The sequence below is a fragment of the Heliconius melpomene genome, chromosome 2 (assembly GCF_056956725.1).
Source record: "Heliconius melpomene rosina isolate 202511_hmr_F chromosome 2, ASM5695672v1, whole genome shotgun sequence".
NCBI classification, from domain to species: Eukaryota; Metazoa; Arthropoda; class Insecta; order Lepidoptera; family Nymphalidae; genus Heliconius; species Heliconius melpomene.
In genome coordinates, this window is record NC_140390.1 from 5797951 (window position 1) to 5823727 (window position 25777).

Here is a 25777-nt window from a genome sequence, read left to right on the forward strand (position 1 = left end):
TTGACATTTGAATCATATATTGCCAATGTAGAAAAATAATTTTAGATTGGTTTTAGAACTGAAATTTATTTAAGTTAAAAATTCGTTTAAGTAAGATTTAGGCTTGATTTATTATTAAATTATAAGGCAGAGAATCTATCAATATCAGTTTAGTAAAAAAGGCATGAAATAAGTCGTATACACATATGGCTGGCTGATATCCCAGTGCACAAATCTGTAGTTATCTATTTTTTTAATGAAACTTATTGTTAAGAATGATACATGTTAGTAGAATAGATTACACCAAAGTTGCCTAGAAAAATCATGCCATTGCGTTAATGCATTTTTGTTAAAAGATTGCACTCATTAATTTCAAAACTCGTTAAGTACCTAATATTTTTCTCATGTAATATTTTTTTCTTAAGCACTATTACGTGCTGTTACACCTTTACACATTGTCTTCTCCAAACGTAAATAAAATATTTAAATATTTTCAATAAATTAATATTATTGTAACTATAGCATTAATTTTGTAAATTTTTTTTCTTTAATACTAGAAATCTTTCAAGAAGTAGATAAGAAACTTCGTTTTATTTATTAATCTATTACGTAGCAAGGAACGCCACAATTGTGTTCAATCAATGATCATTTACCTGTCATTAAAAGTCATAACAAAAGCACGTTGGTATGTTGCTTACTTACGTTTTGATATATAAAGTAAAGATTTAAAGCTTATAAAAATTATTATTCTTAGTTTAAAGGTCGGAAATTTAGTAGGATTAAGCGAAAGATAAAATGGGTAAAAAACGATACAATGCAAAGGCTCGGCAGGTCGTGAAGACTAACATTGATGATTCTCAGACGAATGAGGTAAATAAATATATATTTTATAGTATGGTCGGTATGGTGAAGTGCTTAATCATTTTTACAACTTGTACATGTCTAAAAGAATCTCATAACTTCATAACAGTGTTTAACCTTCTTTTTTATAATTAATTGTGTTCCAGATTAAAGTAGATTTTGCTGGTAACGAATATGGATCTACAGACTCTAGTAATTTATTGGCATTACCTTCAAAGAAGAGAAGCACAAAAATTGTTACTGATAAAAAAGAAAAAACAAAATTTTTATCAAAAGCCCACAGAAAACGGCTAGAAAAAATAGTTGACAAAAAGAAGAAAAAAGAAAATGTAAGTATTTTTATTTATAAATATCACAAAATACTTATTACTCATATATGTACATTGTTTTTGCTCTGCTGCTTGTGGCTCTTAAATTTTCTCTAAATCTTACAGTTTACTATGAGATTTTGGTCTATGTAGACATAATATTAAGTCATTTCCAGATTTTATTTTGTAGGTGTCAGTAGAGATGAGTTTAAATATTGAGCATTAATATGCATTGGCACCATTAAACCTACACTTGGATTGCACACACTCTTATGGTGAATCCATGGAATACTAAGTAGTTTCTTTTTTTGTAGAGAGCGGCTTTGCTAGAATCGTTGGCACTAGTGCAAGCGACTCCTGAGGAAGTAAAACAATTGACAACAATATCAAGTATACAAACTCTGGGGTTGAGAAAGCTAAATGAATATAAAGTTGAAGAAACTTTACATAATAATACGGCAGAACCTAGTGAACAAAAGAAATTTAGTAGTATTGCTGGTATGAAATGTATATTTTTTTTATTTTTACATGAAAACCATGGAGGCCTAGTTCAAGCATTTAGCTTGTATTATTTACATGTTATGGAATGTATAATTTTTACTTTATGGTATATGCAAACTTTGCCTGATATTAAAACAACGATTATAGTATATAAAATAATTGTGGCCTCAAATCTGAAAATGAAAATTTCACCTGTTGCATAAATAATTGAGCAGTCTCTATTAACACTATCAGATTTGAAAATCAACCACTTGATAGAAGAGCTCCTTGAAATTTAAAATGTTGATATTTTTTGTATATATGGCCATGGTTAATAAAAAACTACTAATCTTTTATATGAAAATCTGCTTATCTTTATATAATAATAATTATAATAAGGGTGTAGATTTCATTTCATTAACAACCACCAAATGTAGAAAAAAATATAAACATTGGTCTTCTTTAAAAAAGCCGGTTTTCACATCTGATAATGTTGATAGGGACAGGCGAATAGTACACATTTATATAAATCTAGTGTGAGAGATAACTCTAACCATAGATATATTAAAGGGTTATATCAAAACACTTTGTGTGATGTAGTTGGTAGCCTTCCTCAATGAATAGATAATTTTTTTCAGCGTCCTACAAGGCTGGATAGGCAGAGAAACCTGGTAACCTAGTGTTAGGACACTCCATTTCCATGACTTCAGTTTCTGTCAAATTCTTGGCCGCTATGGACTAAATGACACACAAATATTTTTTCAATAGATGAATAGATGAATGTTGTCACTAAAAACTTTACGTACTATATTTAACATATTGTTTCAGGTGCTAAAAAAAGACTAAGGCTACTTAGAATGGGCAATGTAGATGACTCAAAAAAGAAAAAATATGATCCAAATATTATTGGCCTTGAAGAATCATCCAGTGAAGAAGAATCAGAATCTGACGACGAACCAGAAGTAATAGAAAACACGCAAAATGAAATAAGTGATAATGTTTTAAATGGAAAAATGAACGAAAATATTAAAGAAGATGAAGAAAACTCACTTGTTTTAGAAAGTAATATAGATAGTGATGTAAATTTTGATGTAAATAAAAATAATGATAACATTATTAATAAGACTAATTCTCAAAAAAAAGAAGAAAAAAAGCCTTTGCTGGAACATACAAAGGTTCATGTAGATGTGAATAGGGACCCTAAAATACAAGTGGCAAGATTGAAATTACCCATTTTGGGTGAGGAACAAAGAATAATGGAGCTTGTCAATGAAAATGAATTCTTAATAGTTGCTGGTGAAACTGGTATGTTTGTTTTCTGTTTTTTCATTTAGCCTTAATTTGAGACTGCTTATGGAGTATATATTATATTTTTAACATTTTTTAAGTGTTATCCCCACACTTAGGAGGGAAAATTTTAACATTTAATAAAGCAGCATTCTCCCTGTCCAAATTATAATTCTTATTATGTAATTGTCTTTGTGTAGCGGAAATTTGTGAAAATAACTCTATCCTAATAGAGATGTAAATTTCTGTTTTCAAAAAAAATATCCATCTCAGGCTAACCATAATATGTAATGATTAAAACAATCCAAATAAAATATACAAGTCTTAGTTTTAGTTGAGTTATAAAATATTATTGCATACATACATATATAATACATATATAACATACATATATAAGTTATTTAGAATTGTTCTGTGGCTTTAAGTAAATAATACGACTTGTAGGTAGCGGTAAAACAACACAATTACCCCAATTTCTCTACGAAGCGGGTTACGCCCAAAGTAAAATGATAGCGGTAACAGAACCAAGGAGAGTTGCAACAGTGGCCATGTCAATAAGAGTTGGTCACGAATTGGGATTGAGTAGCAAAGAGGTGTCTTATTTGATGAGGTTTGAGGGGAATGTTACTAAGGACACCAAAATTAAGTTTATGACCGATGGTAAGTTTATTTTTTTCTTAATTCTATTTTTATATGATACTACTTTTATCCTAAGCCTCGCCGACATGGACAAATGGAAATAGGTAATGGTGTATGCAATATTCTATATAAAAAGAATCAGTTTCATGCTGTATTTCGTAAACAGCAGGGAAGGCCGAGGGAACCTAATGTTAAGACACTCCGTTCCCCGTGTAACATTGAAACAATTAATAATATAATTCTTCTTCAATTAATTAACTATCTAACATTAAAAAAATGATCCGGACCAATTCCTGAGATTAGGCTATTCAACCAAATATTAAAAAAAAAATAGAAAGTAATATTAAAAAAAAAATAGAATGAAAGCGACAAAAGACGAGAAATAGCACAAAACAATATCTACTTTGTTAAAATTTTCCTTCAAGACAGAAGCTAATGCTCTCTAGTTCATTGTACGAAAAAATCACCTCCATTACAAATATAATTACTATTAATTTTACATTACCATATACAAATCTAAATACATTTTAACTCTATATTATTTCAGGTGTTCTTCTTAAAGAAATCCAGTCAGATTTCCTCTTAAGCAAATACTCAGTGGTTATAATAGACGAGGCCCACGAGCGTAGTGTCTATACAGATATTTTACTCGGACTCCTATCGAGAATAGTACCATTAAGAAGAAAACGAGGCAGTCCATTAAGACTTATAATAATGTCAGCTACGTTACGCGTGGAGGATTTCACGCAAAATATAAGATTGTTTAAAGTGCCTCCACCTGTTATTAAGGTATGTTTATTATACTTAAGTAAATAGATGAGTAGGCCGTTGTGATGCAGGAGTTTAAGCGTGCGACTGTAAATGCGGTAAATTGAGGATTCAATTCCCACTCGAGCTGTTTGATATTTTAATTTCTTCGCTTTCATAATGAGGCAAAGCGCCAGATTGAGTTTCGCTGGAAAGCTCGGTGGAAAGTGGGGAACGGAGTGTCCTAACCCTAGGCCACCTCCTAATATCCTGCTATATACAGCATACAGCGTAAACTAAAAAAAAATTATACAAAAATCTACATTTTCTATTAATTTTCAACAGGTAGAAGCAAGACAATATCCAGTGACGGTACACTTCAATAAACATACATACAGTGATTATTTGAAGGAAGCTTATAAGAAAACAGTCAAAATACACACAAGATTACCCGAAGGAGGCATTTTGATATTTGTCACTGGACAACAAGAGGTAATAATATATTATACACTTTCTTTTAATGTATTTTTCATTTAATAAACATTCGTTCCTAAGATTAGGGGGTTCAACCAAATAACTGTTCAGGTTTATAAAATTAGTGTATACTTATTATAAAAAAAGATTAGAAAAGATAATAATAAGATATTAATTAATTATTATTGCAAAAAAACTGGAACCATGAAAAATGGAATAATATGTCTTAATGCTACACTTCTTTTGCCTACCCTACTATGCAGGATACAGCGTGATGCTAAAAAAATATATAATTAGATTTTTTAAAATTATAAATATATTTATTTAATGATGCCCTCTTACAGGTGAACTATTTAGTACGTAAACTAAAGGCTTCGTTTCCATATCGTAAAAATATTGATTATTCGAAGATCATAAATAAGAAAACTAGCAATGAAGTAGATCCTGCTTTTAACTCTGAACCTGATGATATAGAGTCAGACGACGATGAGGTAATTCTTGTTTTATATACTTTATGGCATATAGGATATATGTGGGAGGTGAAGCATCACTTACATTTGTGGGATTTAAAATGCGTGTGCAAATGAGTTCTAATATTATTTACATTTGCATGTAAGTACTATTAGTGGATATAAATAAACTAGGGTCCGTATTTATAAATCTCTCTCAAACCTCACACAGATCATATGATGCTTGGATAACGGCATCTTAAGATTGATCTCAGAGTTGATTTCAGATCATGGACGGCTTAGATTCCTAATCAGGGTTATGAATTATTTAATATTTATAAAAACATATTATATTTTTATAGGTTGAAAAAGAAATGAAAAGAATGAGAAAAGCCAGGCGGAAAGCCAAGCAGAAATCCAAAAGTTTGCCTAAAATTAATTTAGACGACTACGATATGCCCGAAGACGATGGCCAAGCGGATTTAATAAGTGATGATGATAGCGAAGGACATATTAGTGATTCAGGTAAATTGTTTACATAGATAAAAATATTGAGTTTGTCTATGACGGTTGTGGGTTCGATTACCACTCTGGGGAATTAAGTTTTTTTTCATTTTTTCGCTCTGGTAAATAAGATAGAACGCGGTGTTTAATTCCGCCAGTCAACGCGCAATATCGACGAGAGTATCGTAATACTAGATTTTATTTACCCGCCGCACTATGCGGAATACGGCGTGAAACTAAAAAATATTTGCCTTTAAGTTTTATTTATTTTTGTTTAGATAGTTGTTCATATATAATCTAGCCTTACCAGATTAGCCAGATACGAACCTACATGTATGGCCCAATATTAAAATCAGTATCTAAATTGACACTATGATATTATAATTTTTATAAAACGAATTATTTTTCTATTTCAGATGCAGAAGAAGATACTCTTACAACGGAAATTAAATCATGTCGGCAACCTCTATGGGTTTTACCTCTATACTCTATGTTAAGTTCGTCGAGACAGGCGCGTGTATTTGAACCCCCACCCGTAGGGGCAAGGCTGTGTGTTGTGAGCACAGATGTCGCGGAAACATCACTCACTATACCAGCTATTAAATATGTTGTTGATAGTGGGAAAAAGAAAATGCGGTTAGTATACATATTTTAAATATATTTTTTAAGTATTACTCACACACTAATAAAAGAATTTTTTAGAAAAGTAGAAACTAGTAAACACTAGTTTCTACTTTTTTTTTTTTGTGTGCTTTATCTTGTTGCCAGAATGAAGAAATGACAATAATTCATTTCCAATTTGAGGAAATGAACTATTGTCATTTCTTCATTCTGGCAACAAGATAAAGCACAGCGTTGAGTTTCGCTACTTAGCACATGACAGAAATTAGACAGAGCGTGGTACAGAGTAGACAGAAGAAATAAATCGTTTTAAAAGTAGATTGATCTTGCCACATGTAGAAAAAATTGTGAAGTTGATTATATTTTATTTGTTTTTTATTACTGAAAAAAGAAGTATCTTAACACTTTCTGTCTACTCCGCTACATGTATCTCACATATAGTGTAAAGCTAAAAAATAATAATTTGAAAAACCCAATCCCAGCATCTACGACCACACCACGGGCGCGAGCACTTGGCGCGTGGTGTGGACGTCGCAGGCGAGCGCGGCGCAGCGTGCGGGGCGCGCAGGACGTACCGCACCCGGGCACGCCTACCGCCTATACAGCGCCGCCGTGTTCCAACACGACTGTGCTGAACAATACCAGCCAGACCTGTGTCGGCGGCCTGTTGACGATCTGGTGCTGATGATGAAGTGTATGGGGATTGATAAGGTGACGTTTCTTAGCGTGTAAGAGTTGTAGTCGCCTTGGAGTTGGGTTTGTGTATTGTTTACCGACTGTGCAGGACAGTACCAGTCGACCGTACTGTACGATAGTATAAAGTGTAGTACAGTATGGCACAAGCCAGTGTTTCTCAAAGGTGAAGACAAGCGCTACAACCGACCCGCTGTAGAGCTGATGCTTAGTATAAGTGCACTTATATATTATACTAGTGGTCTAAATTTCCCGTTTCTCGTTGGTCTTTGTTGCTAGTTTTCAGTGTTCTACGCCGCGTAGTTCCATACGGAACTACGCGGAAAAATTATATAAATAATACTATTTATATAATTTTTTGAGCTTCATTTTATTTATATATCAATATAAAGATTATACTAGATTATCTATCAAAACTGATTACTTGATTATTTGGCTCACATAATTTTACAAGACATTTCCATTAACACTTTCTTCCGTGCAATAAGTAGAAGGGATTTAGTATTGTGTATCCATTTCTACCCTTGACCCGATAAAGTTAAGTCACGACTCTGCCACAAAAGTTATTTATTGTTAAATAATAAATATAATAATTATTTCAGGTAGTAAACTTCCCTTATCCAAATGCACCCGATAGATTGCAATTGCGTTTAGCGGAAAAGAGACTTGAAGTGCTCAGCATATTGGAAAAACCAGATGTAAAAAGAAAACGACAAGACGATGAAGAGGTAACATTAATTATGATAAAATAGTTATATTTTTTTAATTATCTAAGTTGTTATACATAAATGGAGATTTAAGATATTCAATATCAAAAAAAATAAAAGTTAATGGTTAGTTATTACTTATTGAAATTTGACTACAGGTTCAGGTAAAAGGTGTTTTTTAATATTAATATTTATATTTTTCAGATACTTAAAGTAACTCCACTAGGTAAAGCAGTGTCAGCGTTTCCATTGCTGCCTCGATATGGAAAAATGTTGGCACTGAGCCACCAATTTGATTTACTGCCATACACAATTGCTTTAGTGTCCGCGTTATCTGTTCAAGAGGTACGAGATTTTGTATTTCTATATTATTTTTATCTGTGGGAACCTATTAACAAACATTGTATGGACGTAGTAATATAATATTTGGCATACCAATTTTATTTATTAAAGTGATGCAGATAGCCAATATAAATGCATTAGAAATATTTTATTCAGTTGTTCCTCCGCTTACCACGCAATGTCTCGAAAATTGGTTAAAAAATATAATATCTCAGATATAATGTTTTTAAAAATAAATATATTTTGGTGTAGGTAATGAACGGCAAAGCAGATAGTTGGCCGGCATCTGGCAACACACATTTACTTGGCGACCCCGGAGTACTTTTAAGAGCAGTCGGTGCAGCTGAATATGCATATATTAAAGGAGAAGAAGAATTATTTTGTGCTAAATATGGATTGAGGGAAAAGGTAAATATAGTATGGATGACGAGTCGTGCCTGCCCTGATGTTAGATTATCTGAACATTTGTGCATTTTATTATTTTAATTAAATGAATAATAATTTTACACTAATTACTAGATTTGAAAAAAAAGTGGGGAAGGGAGTGCAATGCCCTATATATACTTTGGGGAAAAAAATTCTTTAATATGCTTTTTTTCTAGGCAATCAAAGAAATACGGAAGCTGCGTAAACAACTAACATCAGAGATAAACCTCAGCGTGTCCAACGTGAACGTGACGGTAGACCCCGAAATGAAACCACCTGATGATAAACAAGCGAGGTTGTTACGACAACTGCTGCTTAGTGGGTTAGGGGACCAGGTCGCTAGGAAAATAGCGTTGCACGAAGTTAAGGAAGGTGGGTTTTAAATAGTTATTATTTATATCTTATGCCGGTTCTTCTTAGAGCTACGATAGTAAATTTGTTGAACCGATAGTGAATAAAAAAATAATAAAAAAAATCTAATCGATTGGATATATGAAAGACTAGCGGCCCGCCCGCGGTTTCACCCGCGTGAACTGTGTTATTATTAATTTCTGTCTCCATGACTACGTCCTAATGACGTCTATGCAAAATTTGAGACTCCTAGCATTTGTAGTAACGAAGTTTCATACAAACTTTCGCCCCCAAAAACAACTCCTTAGAAATCGAATATTGCAAATTCCCGTCTTAGCGAGCACCTACGTCCTATAAGTAACTCCTATGCAAAATTTGAGATTCCTAGCACATGTAGTTTCTGAGATTTCGTGATGAGTGAGTGACCTTTCGATTTTATATATATAGATATATGAGAAAATATATTTGTGTGTGAATTTTCCATTTTCAACGGATGGAGGATACTCCAAAACAGACGAACTAATTTAAATATAGTTTTCACTATGTTCCCTTAGCAAAAAGTTCCCTTAACATTATATCAAAATATTATAAATGAATGCATGAGTAAAGCTGATACAGGAGCGGGATAAAGGCAGAAAAATATTTAAAGAAAACGTTTGTATATATGTTGAAATTTTTACATCTTCAAAAAATTTTTTTTGCCTCACATTGTATCTCGCATATAGCGAACTGGGAATCTACTAGTGTTAAAACAATCTTTCCTCATCACTTCCATTCGCCACAGAGCGAGAAAATGAAAATATTAAATATTTCATTCTTCGAAGTAGGAATCGAACCCCCAACTGTCGCGTTTATATTAGCACGCTAGTGACCCTGAGCTACGAAGGCCTTCTTAAAAAATATACATCACAAATTCCAAATTTGTCCACAGGTGAAGACAAACGTAAATACAAATACGCATATTACACAACTAACTTAGACGAGCCAGTTCACCTTCACTCCGGCTCATTACTCCGCAAGACCATACCGGAGTGGGTGATATATCAGGACTTGTACGAGACTGGTGATGAGAGGAGAAAAATGGTGATGAGGAACGTGGTGGCGATAGAGCCAGAGTGGCTGCCTGTGTACGTTCCGCAACTGTGTAACTTAGGTAAGGAGAGGTAATGTTAGAGAAATTGTGTGTTGAGACCATTCGTGGCGCAGGGGCACAAAGTGTGACTGTAACAACGACTGGTTGTGGGTTCGATTCCAATTCGGGGGGAAATTTAAATATTTATTTAAATTTGTATTTTCATTTTTTCGCTGTGGTGTCGAGGCACGTTGTATGCGGGAAGTTGAAAAAGAAAGAGTTCAACGTCGCGCTTTGCCTTTATACTTGAGTAATGAACTCCCCCGAGGAATCGAACCCCCTGCGTTTACAAATACTGCAACGACGATAACTGTAATTATAATGTTATTTGTTCATTATTATATTTTCTTTAGGCGAGCCACTAGCAGATCCTGAGCCAAGGTATGATGAAAAATCTGGTAGAGTCAAATGTCAGTTTAAAGGAACATTCGGGAAAAGCGGTTGGGAGCTACCAGTCGTTGAAATAGACTTTCCGGATAAGATAGAACGCTATAGGTAATATTTTTTTTATTTTATTGTACTGATTTATTGCATTGAATTTAGTTATAAAAGTATTTAATTTTATTAGCATTCGTCATACGAAATTTATGGCCCCTCATTTTGTAACAACTGAGGCGTGGCTGGTAAAGTCGACTGGTTCTGGGTTCGATCCCCAATCGAGGACATGAAATAATTATTTAAATAGATTTTGATAAATATTAATTGTTCTAATTATTTTACAGGTGGTTCGCAAGGTACCTTCTAGAAGGAAAAGTATATCCAAAATTGAAAAAATACGCAAGTTCTTTATTATCTCCGCCGTCTACGATGGTTAAAAGTTGGGCCAAATTACAATCTAGGACAGAGATCTTGTTAAAAACTTTGATAGCTAAACGTGTTGGCACTAAGGAACAGTTGCAACAAATATGGAGTCAACAGCCTAATTGTGAGATTTTTTTCCTTATTTTTATTGTTTTACGCCACGCCACAACGTCTGACTGTTATTACGGCGGTTACGTGTTCGATTCCCGATCGGGGGAGTGAATCATTTTCAATTCCTGGCTCTGCTAATAAGATAAAACGTAGCGATGTAGATGATATATTTGTATATTATATTATGTGCTTCTTTCAGATTTACTTGATGAATACTTGAAATGGGTTCCTGAATCTGCTCATAATGAAGTTACCATGTATTGGCCTCCAAATAAATGAGTTTTATTTTACATGAATATACATTTTATTTTAATAATTATAAATTTGATTTTATATTATGCATAAAGATTTTATTTAAATATTGTAAATATAGACAGTCGTTATAATCTATGTTGTTAAGTTGTATAATTTTGCCCTTCCTTTTAGAATTTAGATTAAAAACAAAATAGCAAATAAAAGGTAATACTTTTTAGAAATTCTTATCTAAGTGAGGATTAAAATTTTAAAAATGTAAAGAAATGATATTAATGTAGATTACTTTATTTTCATACACAGAAAATACATGTCTAAAAACCAAACAATCTGGTCAATTACAGTCAATCTGGGTAACTATTACAGATACAAGCGTTATTTTGCACTATATCTTAAAAACTTAAAATACATAGCAAGAGTGTTTTTGTTTTATTCTCTGGCCAAAGCTAATAATAATTTTCCACATACAAAATTTATTATAACTAAAGAGCTAAACATCAATTGTATGTCCTGTTTTAAAAGTATGATTAAAGAAAGAATTTATCTAAATATTTATAAATAAAAAAAAGATTGAAGCAAAATACACACTTTGGTCGTAAGTTCCAATCATTTACATAAACAAAGAAAATAAATAATAATTATTCTGCAAATAAAGCAATACAAAAGGGAACCTACGTGACTCTGTGGAGATATTTTTAACGATTTGTGTAAATAAACTGACTTCGTACAATAAAAACAAAAACTATAACAAATATGCTAATTACGTAATTAACTCATTTCTTTGATGTTTATTATACAATTATATATTCACTAATGTGAATTACTTTCGTGTTCTAATAACATTATCATTTAAAAGATCTATTAAAAACACGAGGTTTCAGCCAATTAAATAAAAAAAATATTTTGTAGCAATTTCTTTATTTTGATATATAGATATTTTTTATTTATGAACCTATTTAAATAAAACAAACCCTAAATGGTAGGAGAAGTTTGCCTATAATTATATAGTAGTGAAAACTACATTTTAATAGGTTAAACCTTTTTGGTAGAGTTAAATTTGTGTGCAGACAATTTTTTAAAAATCATGGTATTGGGTTCTATTACTTACTAACTTGTTACTAAATGTCCCCAATGATAGGTTTTCTCGTATATATTCAAGGTACAAATAACAATTTATTACATTTTTTTTATATACCTATAGATAATTTTTTTTCGTATTTATATATTATTACATATTTGACATCTAAGTTGATAAGAACTATAATATATAAGTATCTATTACAGTACATAAAATATTTTTTTTTATACACAGTTTTATTTTTAATAAATAATTCTATTTTTATTTCTAATAAACTTTTTTCTAAAAAAAACTGTTATTGCTAGGTCATTAGAAAATCATTAGTTACACACAGGCACAGAGCACATGCACAGGCATAATTACCTACTTACAATAACGACATAAATATCAATAGCTTAAATAATTACGAAATGTAAAGTGAAATATGTTAACGATAATATTATGTTAAAAGATTGTATACTTAACGTAACGGTAAATTATATGTTTTTATGACACATTTTTTTAAACACACGCTACACGCTGTATCACACTGTATCCCGCACACGGAAAGATAGGCACAGGGAAACAAGTGTTAAGAAACTCCGTCCCTCACTTCCCGCCAAATTCTGTAGGTATTGCGTGTTGAATGGCGTAACTCAAAGCCGCACTTTACCTAGACACCAGAGCGAAAAATGAAAATATTAAATATTTATTTTTATCGATTGGGAATCGAATCTACAACCGGGTGTCGTGGTTACACGTGGTTCAACCACTGACCTCTGATGTCTATAGTCATTGGACTCAAATGTAGAGGACGGAGTGTTCTAACACTAGTTTCTCTCTACATATTCTTTAAGTCGTCGTCATCGTCAAATAATAAATTTATATTAATATTTCGTTATTATTCAAAAAGTATATAAGCTGTTTTATTTTTATTCATAAAATCTGACTTTATCAATGTTTTCTTGTCAGTGTTTGTGCGGACGTCGAACTATGAACACGTAGTGTCAAAATGAATACAATAGCTTTAAATATTTTATTATTAAATTTCATAGTGGGTTTTGTGTTGACTTTTGCTCTACCATTCGAAGGATTATATGAATTGGATATTATACACTATAATGATTTTCATGCTAGGTAAGTATTATTTTTTTTGTAAATTTTGTATAATAATTTCTATATTATATATAAATATAAAAAAACAAAAAATATCTCTCTTTAAATAATTTTTGATTATGATTTAATTAAGATATTATACCAGATTGCTTATTTTGCTATAACATTTAACATTCATTTGACATAATTCCAATAACAATAACATGACTCTATAATATGCTCTACAATGTTATAAAAGAAAGATATTATCAGTATTAATAATTAATATCATATTATATGATAATAATTTACTTAAAACTATCAAATTATAGAATAATATGATAAGAATTCTTATAATAATTAAAACTAGCCTATAGGTTAAACATCAATAAACATTTGTGACCTTGGTACAGCTACTACAAGCAAGTCTACTTTCAATGTCTGCTATAAAGCGAGTCTTATTAAATATAGATATTTATTTAATAAATACATATATACATAGCTTCACGCTTTATCCCTAGCGGGTTAGTCAGAGAGAACGGAGAGCCAAACGCTGCGGTCTCTACATACCTCTTTCGCCTCGTCCACTGTCATCAACCTCTTCATACATGCCCTTCGGAGGGTTCTCATCTCATCTCATTTTACGTGACCTTCCTCCAATATCTTTGATTCTGTGTTTTCGAAGATCAACCGAGATCTCCCTATCTCTCTTACCGCTCTCTTTTCCGTCATAGATCTTTTTTATTTAATAAGTGATTTACTTATACTATAATGGAATCAAAGATATTAACTTATTTTATTTGAGGCCGTTATGGCGCAGGGCGACTGTAACGCGATGGTTGTGGGTTCGATCCCCATTCGCGGGAATGAATTATTATTTATAATAATTTATTTAATAAATGCTTAATACAAAATACACCCAATCATATTTTTTAAATTTGTTGATAGTGAGAGATTAGTATAAAGAGTAGAGGAAGAGTGGCCGAACTCTACATCTCTAAATTTGAAAAATTTCCTCTAAAAGTAATATAGATAAATGAAGTAATCTATATGTATAAAAGGACTTGTCCTGACTGACTGAGGTAAGACGCACGCACAGCCGTAACCGCTGATGGTAGAAACGTGAAATTTGGACAGATGTTTACTTTCATAATCTGGACATCCACTAAGAAGGGATTTTAAAAAAATTTTAACCCTAAAAGGGTGAAATAGGGGTTGTAAGTTTGTATGGAAAAAAAATTTAAATTGGCACCGATTTTCATAAAATTTTAAATTTAGATTTTTAAAAGCATTTGATTGAACACGTGTTTCACGGTTTTTTAGAATTTACCCCCTAGAGTGCCAATAAGGGGTTGAAAGTTTGTATGGAAAAATCTTTAAATCGCCACCGATTTTTATAAAAATTTAAATACAGGCTCTTAAAAATATTTCATTGAACATGTGTTTCGTGGTTTCTTAGAATTCATACCTAGGGGTGCAAATAAGCGGGCGAAGCTGCGCGCGCCCACTAGTATAATATAATATAATAAATATTTGCCAATAATCTCTTGATAGTTTGCTTAGGTAAAACAACATAAATATTAACGTTAAAGCAAAATAAATATTGAAGTTTAAAGTTTTTGAAAATGTGAATTATTTCTTTTTATTTAATTAGATATAAATATGTACTTACCAAATGTAATAAATGTAAGTTCATATTAAATATTTAGAGATAATTAAACAACCTGTCAGTTTTAGTGATGGTATAAAATATTTACTGTGGTATTATAATATTCTTTGGAATACAAGCATTAAGCTTCACACAGGGTGAGGAGAGGTAACCTGGGAACCTAGTGTTAAAACACCCTGGTTCCATTTTGATACTCACAACTTCTCAACTATATTTAAAACAGGTTCGAAGAAACATCGGTAGCATCTCCAACATGTAGGTTCAACAATGGTTCCTGTCTTGGCGGTTTTCCTCGGCTCTTTAAGAAAATTGAGGATTTGAGGAAAGAAAAGCCGCACTCCGTACTCTTGAATGCTGGCGACAGCTTCCAAGGCACATATTGGTACAGCCTCCTCAAGTGGAACGTTACACAAGAATTTATGAATTTGTTACCGCATGACGCTCATGTAAGTGAAAATTTTTAAAACAATAGTGAAAAATTACAATAGTGTATGGTATGGCAAAATATTATCTTCTTATATTTATTTATTTTTTAATTTTTTTTTAGCCAAACAAAGCAGGGTAGACAAAGGAACCTATTGTTAAGACACTCCGTTCTCATTAAACCACTTCCGTTCCCCACTTCCGCCGAATTCTGGAGGCATTGCATGTTTGTGATGGTAGTGGGTTCGATCCCCACGCGAGGGAATGTATTATTATTGGTTAATATTTCCATTTCTTCGCTCCGGCACCGCTTCGTGAACGCAAATCGTGAACAGTGAGGAACGGAGTGTCTTAAAACTAGGTTCCCTCTGCCTACCCCGCTGTATGCGGGATACAGCGTGAAGCTGATTTTTTTAAGAGATACGTGTCGGGTGTAAATAAAATAATCCTTTAAGGATAATGGCATGTCACGTTCTCACGTTATAAAATTTCCAACGGCTAAACAACATAATGAATGCTATTATGCACTTTACAGACGGATATGTGTGATAGGTCTTTACAGTTTATTGTTAAATCGTTTTCTTATACATATGTACATATATATATATATATATATATATAAATATAAAGTGTTTTTAACATTTTTGAAGTGTTATTTCACACTTAGGAAAGCATACATTTAGGTGCGGGTTCGAATCTCGCGTAGTTCAAATTCTTATTCCTTTTCTAAATAAGTAGGTGTAAAGTAATTGAGCTATATTTTTATATCCATTATTTCCTAAATAATACAATATTTAATAAGAACATAATTTAACATGAACCTATCTAAAGTTATTATAAAAATAATTACTGATACTACCAGGATAGCTACCTATGTCAGAGGCATGGGTTCAAATTCTTTGTACCATAATTTCTTTTTTACGAAAACGATCTTACCTACAATTTTTATTATTTGTATTTTTCACATCTTATTGTTTACTTTTAGGCAATTGGAAACCATGAATTCGACGACGGCCCACAAGGCTTGGCCCCATATCTCAGGGCTCTTAAAGCACCAGTGCTGGCCGCGAACATGGACACCACCAAGGAACCCGTATTAAATGGACTATACAGACCTCATGTTATTATAGAACGAAATAAGAGGAGAATTGGTCTAATTGGACTAATTACTACTGATACTAAGGTGAATTATTTCCTTTTATGCGTTGCGTCATGTGGAGAACTAAAGTATCTTAATGGGAACGGAGTATTTTAACACTAGGCTGGAAGGGTCCTGAGAACCTAGTGTTAAACACTTCATTCCCATTAAGACATTTCCGTTTCCCACTTTTCGCCGAATTCTAGAGGCATTGCGTGATGAGCCGTAACTCAACGCCGTGCTTTGCCTCTTTACGAGAAGGAGGAATTGATAATATTAAATATTTCATTTTCTCGAGTGGGAATCGAATTCATAACCAAGTCACGTCGTTCTGCGCCACGACGGCCCCTTATTTAAAATATTTTTAGGATTTTTTTTTAAATCGTAAGATATAAAATAATTATATCAACATCACGTTTGTTTCACGCTTAAACACTTCAAATGATAGGTACAACGTAAAGAACGTCACGACTGTAAAACATTACCTAGGTAATCTATGGAGATCTCCTCTTATCTTATCTTATGAAAAACGTGATTATAATACACATTTTGACACGTCAATATTATTTGAAAAGAATTATAGAAAATACAGCTTCGCACCTTTTTTAAACATAGCAAGGAGGGCAGAGGGAACCTACCCATTTAGTTGATATTTAACAGTTGAGTATCAGAACGTAGAGTAACTTAAATCCCCGCTTATGATCCCCAAGTGGGAATTGAACCTATAACTGCTACGTTTTGTCAAACGCTATCCTTCCACGCGACTTCTTATACAACGCTGTTTACAAATGGGAGGTTTCCATTCCACTCTAGGAAATTAACTATTTTCATTTCTTCGCATTGGTATCAAGGTAAAGCGCGGCTTTTAGTTTCACAACTCAACACGTAGTCCCTCCAGAAATCAGCGGAAAGTGGGGAGCGGAGTGTCATAACACTAGGCTCCCTCTGCCTACCGTGCTATAATGTGAGAAACAGCGTGAACCTGAAACGAAAGGTCTGTAACACGCCTAGGAAGAAAAGATAAAAAAAAAAGTAAAAAAAGATAATTATTCTGTAAGGAACAGAGGTTGATAAAAAGAATATCTGTTGACATATAAAGAAATATACGAGTATTCATTCTACTCCATCAGCTTTGTATTGGAAAACGGAAAGTATCGCAGTCAGTCAGGCGGTCAGCCGTCAATTGTTTTTAATAAATTTCGTCAAGGTACCATTCTATACAAATCAGTTGAAATACTTATAAGACAGTATTTAACCAAAAAATGCTGCTCTAAAGTGTAAGAAAAAATTGCAACTAAAATTTTCAAAGTTCAACCAAGAAAAAAGACTATCATAGTGCAGTGGTACAGCGTGAGACTATAGAAGCGACGGTTGTGATGTCGATTCGGACCCGGGTAATTGAATTAATAAACATTTTCATTTCCTCGCTCTCGTGACCAGACATAGCGCGGAGTTCCACCATCCGCCAACGCAATGTCTCGAAAACTTGGCACAAAGTAGAGAATAGAGTGTCTTATTATTAGGTTCCTTCTGCCTATCCTGCTGCTGCTATATACAGGATGAAGCAAAAAATAACTCCATGACAAAGAAAAACTCATGTTATTATTTGACTTTGAAAGTCAAAATCGAAAACTATAAAGGCACCTAGCTAAAATTCCTACAAAAATTACCATATTGTTTAAAAAGGTAAAACGAAAAATACTGTAATCGCTAATTAGAGAGAGTTAAAACTCTTCTTTTTAAATTTTCCTCAGATATTATCGTCGGCTGGCAACGTAGAGTTCACTGATCCGCGCGAGGCCTTGCGTAGGGAAGCCAAGTTGTTGAACGAGAAAGGTGTGGACATTATCATTGTTCTGTCCCACTGTGGCCTTGATGTTGACAAGTGAGTATTATTGGATTGGTTTTGTATGAATTTAGTTTCTTTTATCTAGATACTAGTGGACCCGGACGCGGCTACGCCTGCTTCAACTATAAGAATATTCATTAAATATATTCATGAAATTATTTTCAATTTTCATTAGAATTAGTAAGGAAATATAGGCCTAAATAATTAAAAAGAATAATAAGTAGATACATATTTTTAGAAAAAAATATCTGAGTTATTGAAATGAACCAACAAAAGGATTAAAAGTAACTAAAGGATAGGTATTTCTTAATATTAGGAAAAGTACCTAAAGTATTCCGTGCGTACATAGATATCGACTCTACGAAATAACTAAACATTTCTCTCTATTAAATAGGATAATTTTAGCGGGCTATATCAAATAAAATAAGAAGAGAACCAAAGTGTAGTTTAAATTAATTATAAGCAGCAAATAATTACATAAAAATTAACAATAGTTCGAAAATGTATGAAAATTTTTAAAACCGTCAACGTCATCTGCCCGTTCGCGTCGGTCATACTGTGCCGCCCGTAGGCTAGGTCATTTCGAATCAGTGACATCTCCTTAATTATTTATTAGAATGTTATACAGTAAACTATAATTTCAATCTAGATAAAATGCCTATTATATTTATTTGCAAAAGTGACTATTATATTTATTTTCATAAGGATCAATATCAAAATGTCGCGGTAACGGTTGCGTAGCGACGCGACGGTTGTTATTAACATGGCAGAATAAATTGCATGTCAAATTAGAAAGTACTTTAAAATATATAAGTTTATATGTGTAATGTAATATTATATAGCCTATAGCACTTCTGAAGAATGCAGCTTTCATACAAAACAAAAACATAGTAAATCGGACCAGTAGATCCAGAGATCTTAGCGTTCAAACAAACAAATAAACAAACAAACAAATTCTTCCGCTTTATTATATTATAGTATATATAGTATATAGTATAGATAATATCTTTTTTTTATCAATAGAGAGTTTTTTGTAGCTTATCCTGTATAGATAGGTAGATATCCTAGTGTTAAAACACTTCCCACTTTCCATTGAATTCTGGATTGCGTTTTAGTTGCGGAACCTAACGCCACGTTTTGCTTCGACACCAGAGCGAAGAAATTAATTATATTAAATATTTCATTTCGTCGAGTGGGAATCGAACCCGCAACCTGTAGCCTTTCACATTTTATTTATTTTAAGTCACATTTTGTTCTGCCAGGACTGGCCTCAAGTATTATATTAATTGATTATTTAATATACATACAATAGACATAAAAAAAATCAGCTTCACGCTGTATCCCGCACACAGCAGGGTAGGCAGAGGGAACCTAATGTTAAGACACTCCGTTCCCCAATTTCTGCCGAATTCTGGAGGCTGTACGTGTTAAGTGGTAGAGCTCAACGCCGCGCTTTTGCTTCAACACCAGAGCGAAGAAATAAATATTTCACTTCCTCAAGTGGGGATCGAACTCACAACCGTCGCCTAAATACAATAGACATATTTTAATTTATATTTGTTTGTTTTAGAGAACTCGCTAGAGATTACGGCAAATATGTAGATATTATAGTGGGTGGTCACACTCACTCCCTTCTGTGGAATGGTCCAGCGCCGAGTGGAGAAGAAGTCGCAGGGCCTTATCCAGTTTTAGTTCAAACTTCTTCTAATAAAAATCATAAGGTGAGTAGTGAAGGAAGGATAGAGAAGAATACCGTTTTGGTTATTTTCTTCTGTATGTTAAATATTCTTCGTATAACAAAGCTCCTGTAAAAGCATATTTTAGATAGATAGATATAGATGGCAGGTTCCAAAAGCGTATAAGTTCAGGGTCATAGGTTCTAATCCAGTTGCATTTGATCTTTTCATGAAATTTTAATATACTATTAAATTTATATTGTATATAATTATAAATTGTTTTATTTCTAAATAAAACCTTATTATTAAAAATAATAAAGACAAATATTGCATTACAGGTTCTCATAGTTCAAGCATCAGCGTTCACAAAATACATGGGAAGCCTCACAGTGTTCTTTGATTACCGAGGAGATTTCGTGAAGTGGGAGGGCGGGCCAATCTTCTTGGATAGATCTTTGCCTGAAGGTGTGTGATCATTTTTAACTTTATGTTGTACTTCGCACCAGCAGCAGTAGGCAGATGGAACCTTAGATGGTGTTAAGATACTCCGTTCCCCATTTTCCCCCGAATTCTAGGGCATTGCGTGTTGATTAGAGGAACTCAACGACGCGGTTTGACGACTTTATTTCATTTCTTCTACTGGGATTTGAACTCACAACCTGTCGCGTTTACAGTTACAGGTTGGTGCCCCTGCGCTATGACTGGCCTCAGTTATGTAATGAGCGCCTTAAAAATTAGCTTTTAGAATTCTAGCAGTTCTCTAGCAGTCTTCTGTAGGGTGACCGTACTTATTTTGCTTCCATTCTCCAATCTGTGTAAGTACTCAGTTCTCATACATCCAAGAGGTGCAAAACTATTATACCAGTCCGACGCTCTTCTTAGTTGTTTTTTTTCTAAAACCCTTCAACGGTGTTAAAAAATACTCGAAAAAGAAAACTTACTGCATTTTTTATATTTTAGATATTTTCGTTGCTATAGGAATCGAGCTGGCGACTGCGTCACTAATGCATCTCGTGATATCTGTATAAGCAAATATGTATATTGTTTCAACTCATTTAAAACTACTCATGACCTTTGCAATCAATTATTCTGTTATTATCTTAGTGACCTACACAGTAAATGTAAGATAATAATTACTATAAATAGTTATTTATTATTTCATTTAAAAATGCGATTGGTTTCATCATCATCATCATCATCATCAGCCTGTCCTCGTCCACTGCTGGACATAGGCCTCTCCAATGGCACGTCACTGAGCTCGATCTTCAGCTCTTCGCATACAGCCGATTGGTTTAACAGGGAGAAATTGTGATTTATCACTACTTTCTAAGAATCTTAGCCTTTTTACAATTGTAAAAAAGAAAATATATACGTAAGAGTTAAAATACATTGCTTGTTATTTTCGTTAACTCTATCTCCTGTTGAAATAAATCCAAATACTCGTTTTCATACACTTCAAACTCACCTCTTGACTAGCGACCCGCCCGTGGCTTCGCTTGAGTTGTTATATTATTGCCAAATTATATGAAATATTAACATAAATTATAGCCTATATATTATTTTGATATATATAAGCTGTGTTACTGTCATAATTCATTTAAATCCACTTAGCTGTTGAAGTTGAACAAACATCCACTCATCCTCAACTTTCACATCCAGAATATTATAGTTGAAATAAGAAGACAGAAAGAAATTAGGAAGACAACGATTGTAGGTTCGAATCCGATTCGATGAAATGAATTATTTTCATTTCTATCCACCACCCAACTTACATAGATAGAGTATCTTAAAACTAGGTTCCTTTTGCCTATATATATCCATGTGCGTGAAACTGAAAAAAAAAGAAAGAAAAGATAACATAGAAAAAGAAAAGATAACATTTCATAATATTTAACCATTTCCATAGATGAAGACATAAAATCTCGTCTAGCACCGTACGCCGAAATGGTGCATAAAGCTGAACAAGTGGCGATAGGTGAGAGCAAAACCACGCTGGGCTTCGAGGATTGCGTCTTCGGTGAATGTGCCCTTGGGGATATGCTGGTGGACGGCATGACTGAATTTGTGAGTAGTATTGTATTATTTTAAATATTTTAGCCGTAACTTAACTCCGCGCTTTGTCTTGTAACCAGAGCGACGCGACGGAGTGAAGATATTAAATAATTGTTTCCCTCGAGTGGAAACGACCGATTTACAATTGTCCCGCATTTAGTAGGATAGCCAGAGGGAACCTAGTGTTTAGACACTCTGTTCTCCGCTTTTCGTCATTTTTTTCGAGGCGTAGCGTGTTGTGTGGCACAATTAATCGCCGGGCTTTTACCTTGTTGCCAGAGCGAAGGAATGAAAATATAAAGAATAATAATTAATTCCACCGAATGGTAATTGAAGCTACGACCGTCGCGTTACAGTCACACCTTTGCCCCTACGATACGATGGCCTCTATAATAAATATTGTTAACTAATAGTTATAAAAAATTCTTAACCTTTGAAATTTAAAAAAAAATGTCCTTTAAATAACAAAATCCCGAAATTTTTAGAACTGAAATATATTCATCATCATCATCATCATCATCAACAGCCATCTTTTGTCCACTGTTGGACATAGGCCTTTCTTCACTCGATCCTCAGCTTTTCGGACCCATCCGCTTCCCGCCAACCTCCTTATGTCATCGGCCCATCTAGCAGGGGTCGTCCCAGAGGTCGTTTTGTACGGGGTCTCCACTCTTAGACACGTCTGCCCCAGCGGCCGTCGGCTCTACGACAGATGAAATTTAATAATGAAAAATATATTATAATTATAATTATAATATTACTAACAATTTTTCTTGCATTTCAGGGAAATTCTTTGAAATCAGACGTTCAATACATATCGTTTATTCAACGTGGGAATATCAAATCTAGTATACCGAGTGGAAGTAAGTATTTTATAGGTTTTTCACTTCAAATTCTTCTATCTTCTTTCAAGCCATAAATTTTTCAATTCATCGAAATTGCAAAAATTAAAATTCTTATATGAAATATTTTTTACAGTTAATTATATAGTAAACATTTTAATAGTCTAAGTTAAAAACTTACGTTACCAAAGAAACACAAATCGACTAGAACTAAAATTTATTTTATCAGCTTCACGCTATAGCCCGCCTACTCTAGGCAGAAGTAACCTAGTGTTTAGACACTCCGTTCCCAATTCTGATTAATAAAATAAATTATTAAATCTAAATATGGTTTTACAGTACCTATTTCATATAAAATACCTTATAATTGTATAGTATGTTTTAATTATTTACCTAGAGTTGATTACGACAGTACCTACCTAATTAAAATTTTCCATATAAAAATATATATATATACACCTAAAAATATATGTTCAATTTTCTGTAAATTCATAGAGTTTTGTACGAAAAAGAAAATATATTTTCAGCAATAACCAAAGGTGTTATATTCGAACTACTCCCGTTCAACGATCGTATAGAAGATTTCGAATTGCAAGGCAAAGATATATTGCTGGCGTTAGAGCGAAGCGTGTCGGGTGCATGGGACTACAATCCTTTTAAGGGACCTTATGTGCTCCAAGTTTCTGGTGAGAGTGTCATCTTATTTCTTTTTCAGTTTATTAGGAATTATTAATTTAGTTGATACTGTATTTTGGATATAGCAGGGTAGGTAAAGGGAACCTGAGAACCTAGTGGTTATACTCCGTTATCCTCAAGACACTTCCATTCCACACTTTCCACCAAATTCTCGAGGTGTTGCGTGTAGATTGGTGGAAATTAACGCCGCGCTTCGCCTCGTTATGTAAGCAAATCGATGAAATGATAATATTTAATATATTACTTCCCCGAACGGGAATAGAACTCACAACCGTCGCGTTTATAGTCGCACGTTTGTGTCACTGGGCCAGGAAGGCCTTCTAGCGCTTAATTCACAATAATTTATTTAATTATTGTAATTTAAACACCAATTAATTTTCCAGTATAAGGATAATTTTCAAAGACAATGTTGTTTCTCTCATAGTAATAATTATATTTTTCTATAGGAATTAAAGATTATTTTTTATTTTTTTCTGAAACAATTAGTTATATTTTAATTTTCAATTAAAATTAAAAATAAATTTTCAATTAAAATATAACAAATGTAATAAATTATATTAATTTCTTCCAGGTCTTCAAGTAACCTACAATATATCTCTACCCGAAGGCCAAAGGGTTACCTCAGTGTTTGTTGGTAACAAAAAATCTGATGTTCCAGTAGACCCTGAGGTCTACTATCATGTAATCGTACCAGCTTATTTAGCTGATGGTGGAGATGGATTTTCGGTAAGAAACCTATTGTATATGTTTAATATTTACTTATAGCATTTTTGTGTAGTATTTTAGAGATAAAGTGCGGAGTTCAGTTCCGCAGCTACGCAATATCTCGAATTTAAGCAGGAAACGGAGAAAGTGTCATAAAAATATGTTCCCAATTAGGGAATTAAGTGTTAAGTTGAGTGGCGGAACTAAACGCCGCGCTTTGCCCTCGACACCAGAGCGAAAGAAATGGAAATATTTCATTCGAGCCCACAAATTGTCCCGTTGCAGTCACACTTTGTGCCCTTTGTGCCCTGCTGGTTGCTTAAAGCTAATATAGAAATATTTTCTTAAAACTTCATATATTAGAGAAAAAGAGAAGAATATAACAAAGAAAAGAAAAGACATAACAAAGAATGGAGAATAACATATTTTTTTCTTTTTTTGCATAAAATTTTGCCTATTTTCAGATGTTCAAGAACAAAAAGAACGTAAAAGTGGTAAGCCACGACCAGGCGGTTGTGGAGAATTATATAAGGAAGCACAGTCCTTTGAACGTCTCCAAAGATGGAAGAATAGTGATTAACGAATAAGAATTATCTACATATAATTTTTATAATAATATTATGTAGATTTTAATATTAAATATATTATGCATTTTTTGTAACAGGCTGTTATTATTGTAATATTAAAATTATATTTACTGATATGTGACATTTTTTATTATTTTCAATTATTTTTAGGATTTAAGGAAAAAAGGAACCCTTATAATATTGCTTTATTGTCTGTACGTCTGTCTGTCGGTGGCAAAATTTGGTATTAAAGCCGCTAGCTTAAGTAAGATACCAGGTGAAAGGGCTCTGGCTAAGCTAAGCTTGAATTTCAAATAAAGCTCGATACTTCCAATTTTTGTACGGAACCCTAGGTGGGCGAGTCCGACTCGCGCTTGTCCGGTTTTTTAATACTTAACTAAGAGCTATATATGACACGTGACACATCCTATCGTCCAAGTAAAGTCTGGCCGAAGGTACAGTAGATTACATCGAAAGGAATAACACACCAGGACAGGCTTGGTGCACTTGTGAAAATGAAATATTTACTATTTGAATTTTTCTCGCCCTGGTACCAAGGCAACGCGCGGCGTTTAGTTCCGTCACGCAGTACATCCAGAAAGTGGGAAATGGAGAGTCTTGGCATTAGGTTCCCTCTGACCACCCTGCTATCTGCGGGATATTAAACAAAGAAATGTCAGGATATTTCATTCTGCACCGCCATAGAACTTTTTATTTTAATAAATTTTACCTAACTAAATATTTCTTGTAAATTGTTATTTATATTATATAAAAAACTCTATATATTTATATAGAAAGTATATAAGATAGCCATACAAAAGTACTTACAAAGTATAAAGAAGATA

The 25777-nt window shown here is 33.2% G+C and overlaps 2 protein-coding genes across 2 annotated transcripts; both read left to right on the forward strand.

Annotated features, from left to right (window-relative positions):
• Positions 1-623: 623 nt before the first annotated feature.
• Positions 624-11302, forward strand: kz (putative ATP-dependent RNA helicase kurz). The gene is made up of 20 exons (XM_085200819.1): positions 624-664; positions 734-849; positions 987-1169; positions 1463-1646; positions 2457-2933; positions 3360-3575; positions 4102-4343; positions 4647-4793; positions 5120-5266; positions 5587-5749; positions 6145-6364; positions 6832-7060; positions 7645-7770; positions 7954-8094; positions 8344-8499; positions 8694-8889; positions 9800-10021; positions 10354-10495; positions 10723-10925; positions 11112-11302. Exons 2-20 carry the CDS (start codon positions 775-777, stop codon positions 11189-11191), a joined length of 3549 nt encoding a protein of 1182 aa, XP_085056945.1. The 5' UTR covers positions 624-664; positions 734-774; the 3' UTR covers positions 11192-11302.
• A 1875-nt stretch (positions 11303-13177) lies between these two features.
• LOC146540577 (apyrase-like) lies at positions 13178-25067 on the forward strand. The gene is made up of 11 exons (XM_085200178.1): positions 13178-13358; positions 15209-15431; positions 16394-16591; positions 18301-18431; positions 19966-20116; positions 20410-20536; positions 21978-22135; positions 22908-22986; positions 23493-23651; positions 24233-24387; positions 24831-25067. The coding sequence occupies exons 1-11, from the start codon at positions 13234-13236 to the stop codon at positions 24951-24953; spliced, it is 1629 nt and encodes a 542-aa protein (XP_085056304.1). The 5' UTR covers positions 13178-13233; the 3' UTR covers positions 24954-25067.
• Positions 25068-25777: the final 710 nt, after the last annotated feature.

What these genes read in the sequence shown, in the direction of transcription:
- LOC146540577 (XM_085200178.1), top strand. Translation starts at nt 13,234, where the DNA reads ATGAATACAATAGCTTTAAATATTTTATTATTAAATTTCATAGTGGGT. An exon ending in TGTTACCGCATGACGCTCAT is followed by an intron (nt 15,432 to 16,393) that starts GTAAGTGAAAAT and finishes GTTTACTTTTAG; the next exon opens with GCAATTGGAAACCATGAATT. An exon ending in TGTGGCCTTGATGTTGACAA is followed by an intron (nt 18,432 to 19,965) that starts GTGAGTATTATT and finishes TGTTTGTTTTAG; the next exon opens with AGAACTCGCTAGAGATTACG.
- kz (XM_085200819.1), top strand. Translation starts at nt 775, where the DNA reads ATGGGTAAAAAACGATACAATGCAAAGGCTCGGCAGGTCGTGAAGACT. An exon ending in AGTGGGAAAAAGAAAATGCG is followed by an intron (nt 6,365 to 6,831) that starts GTTAGTATACAT and finishes ACCCAATCCCAG; the next exon opens with CATCTACGACCACACCACGG. An exon ending in TCCGCAACTGTGTAACTTAG is followed by an intron (nt 10,022 to 10,353) that starts GTAAGGAGAGGT and finishes TATTTTCTTTAG; the next exon opens with GCGAGCCACTAGCAGATCCT.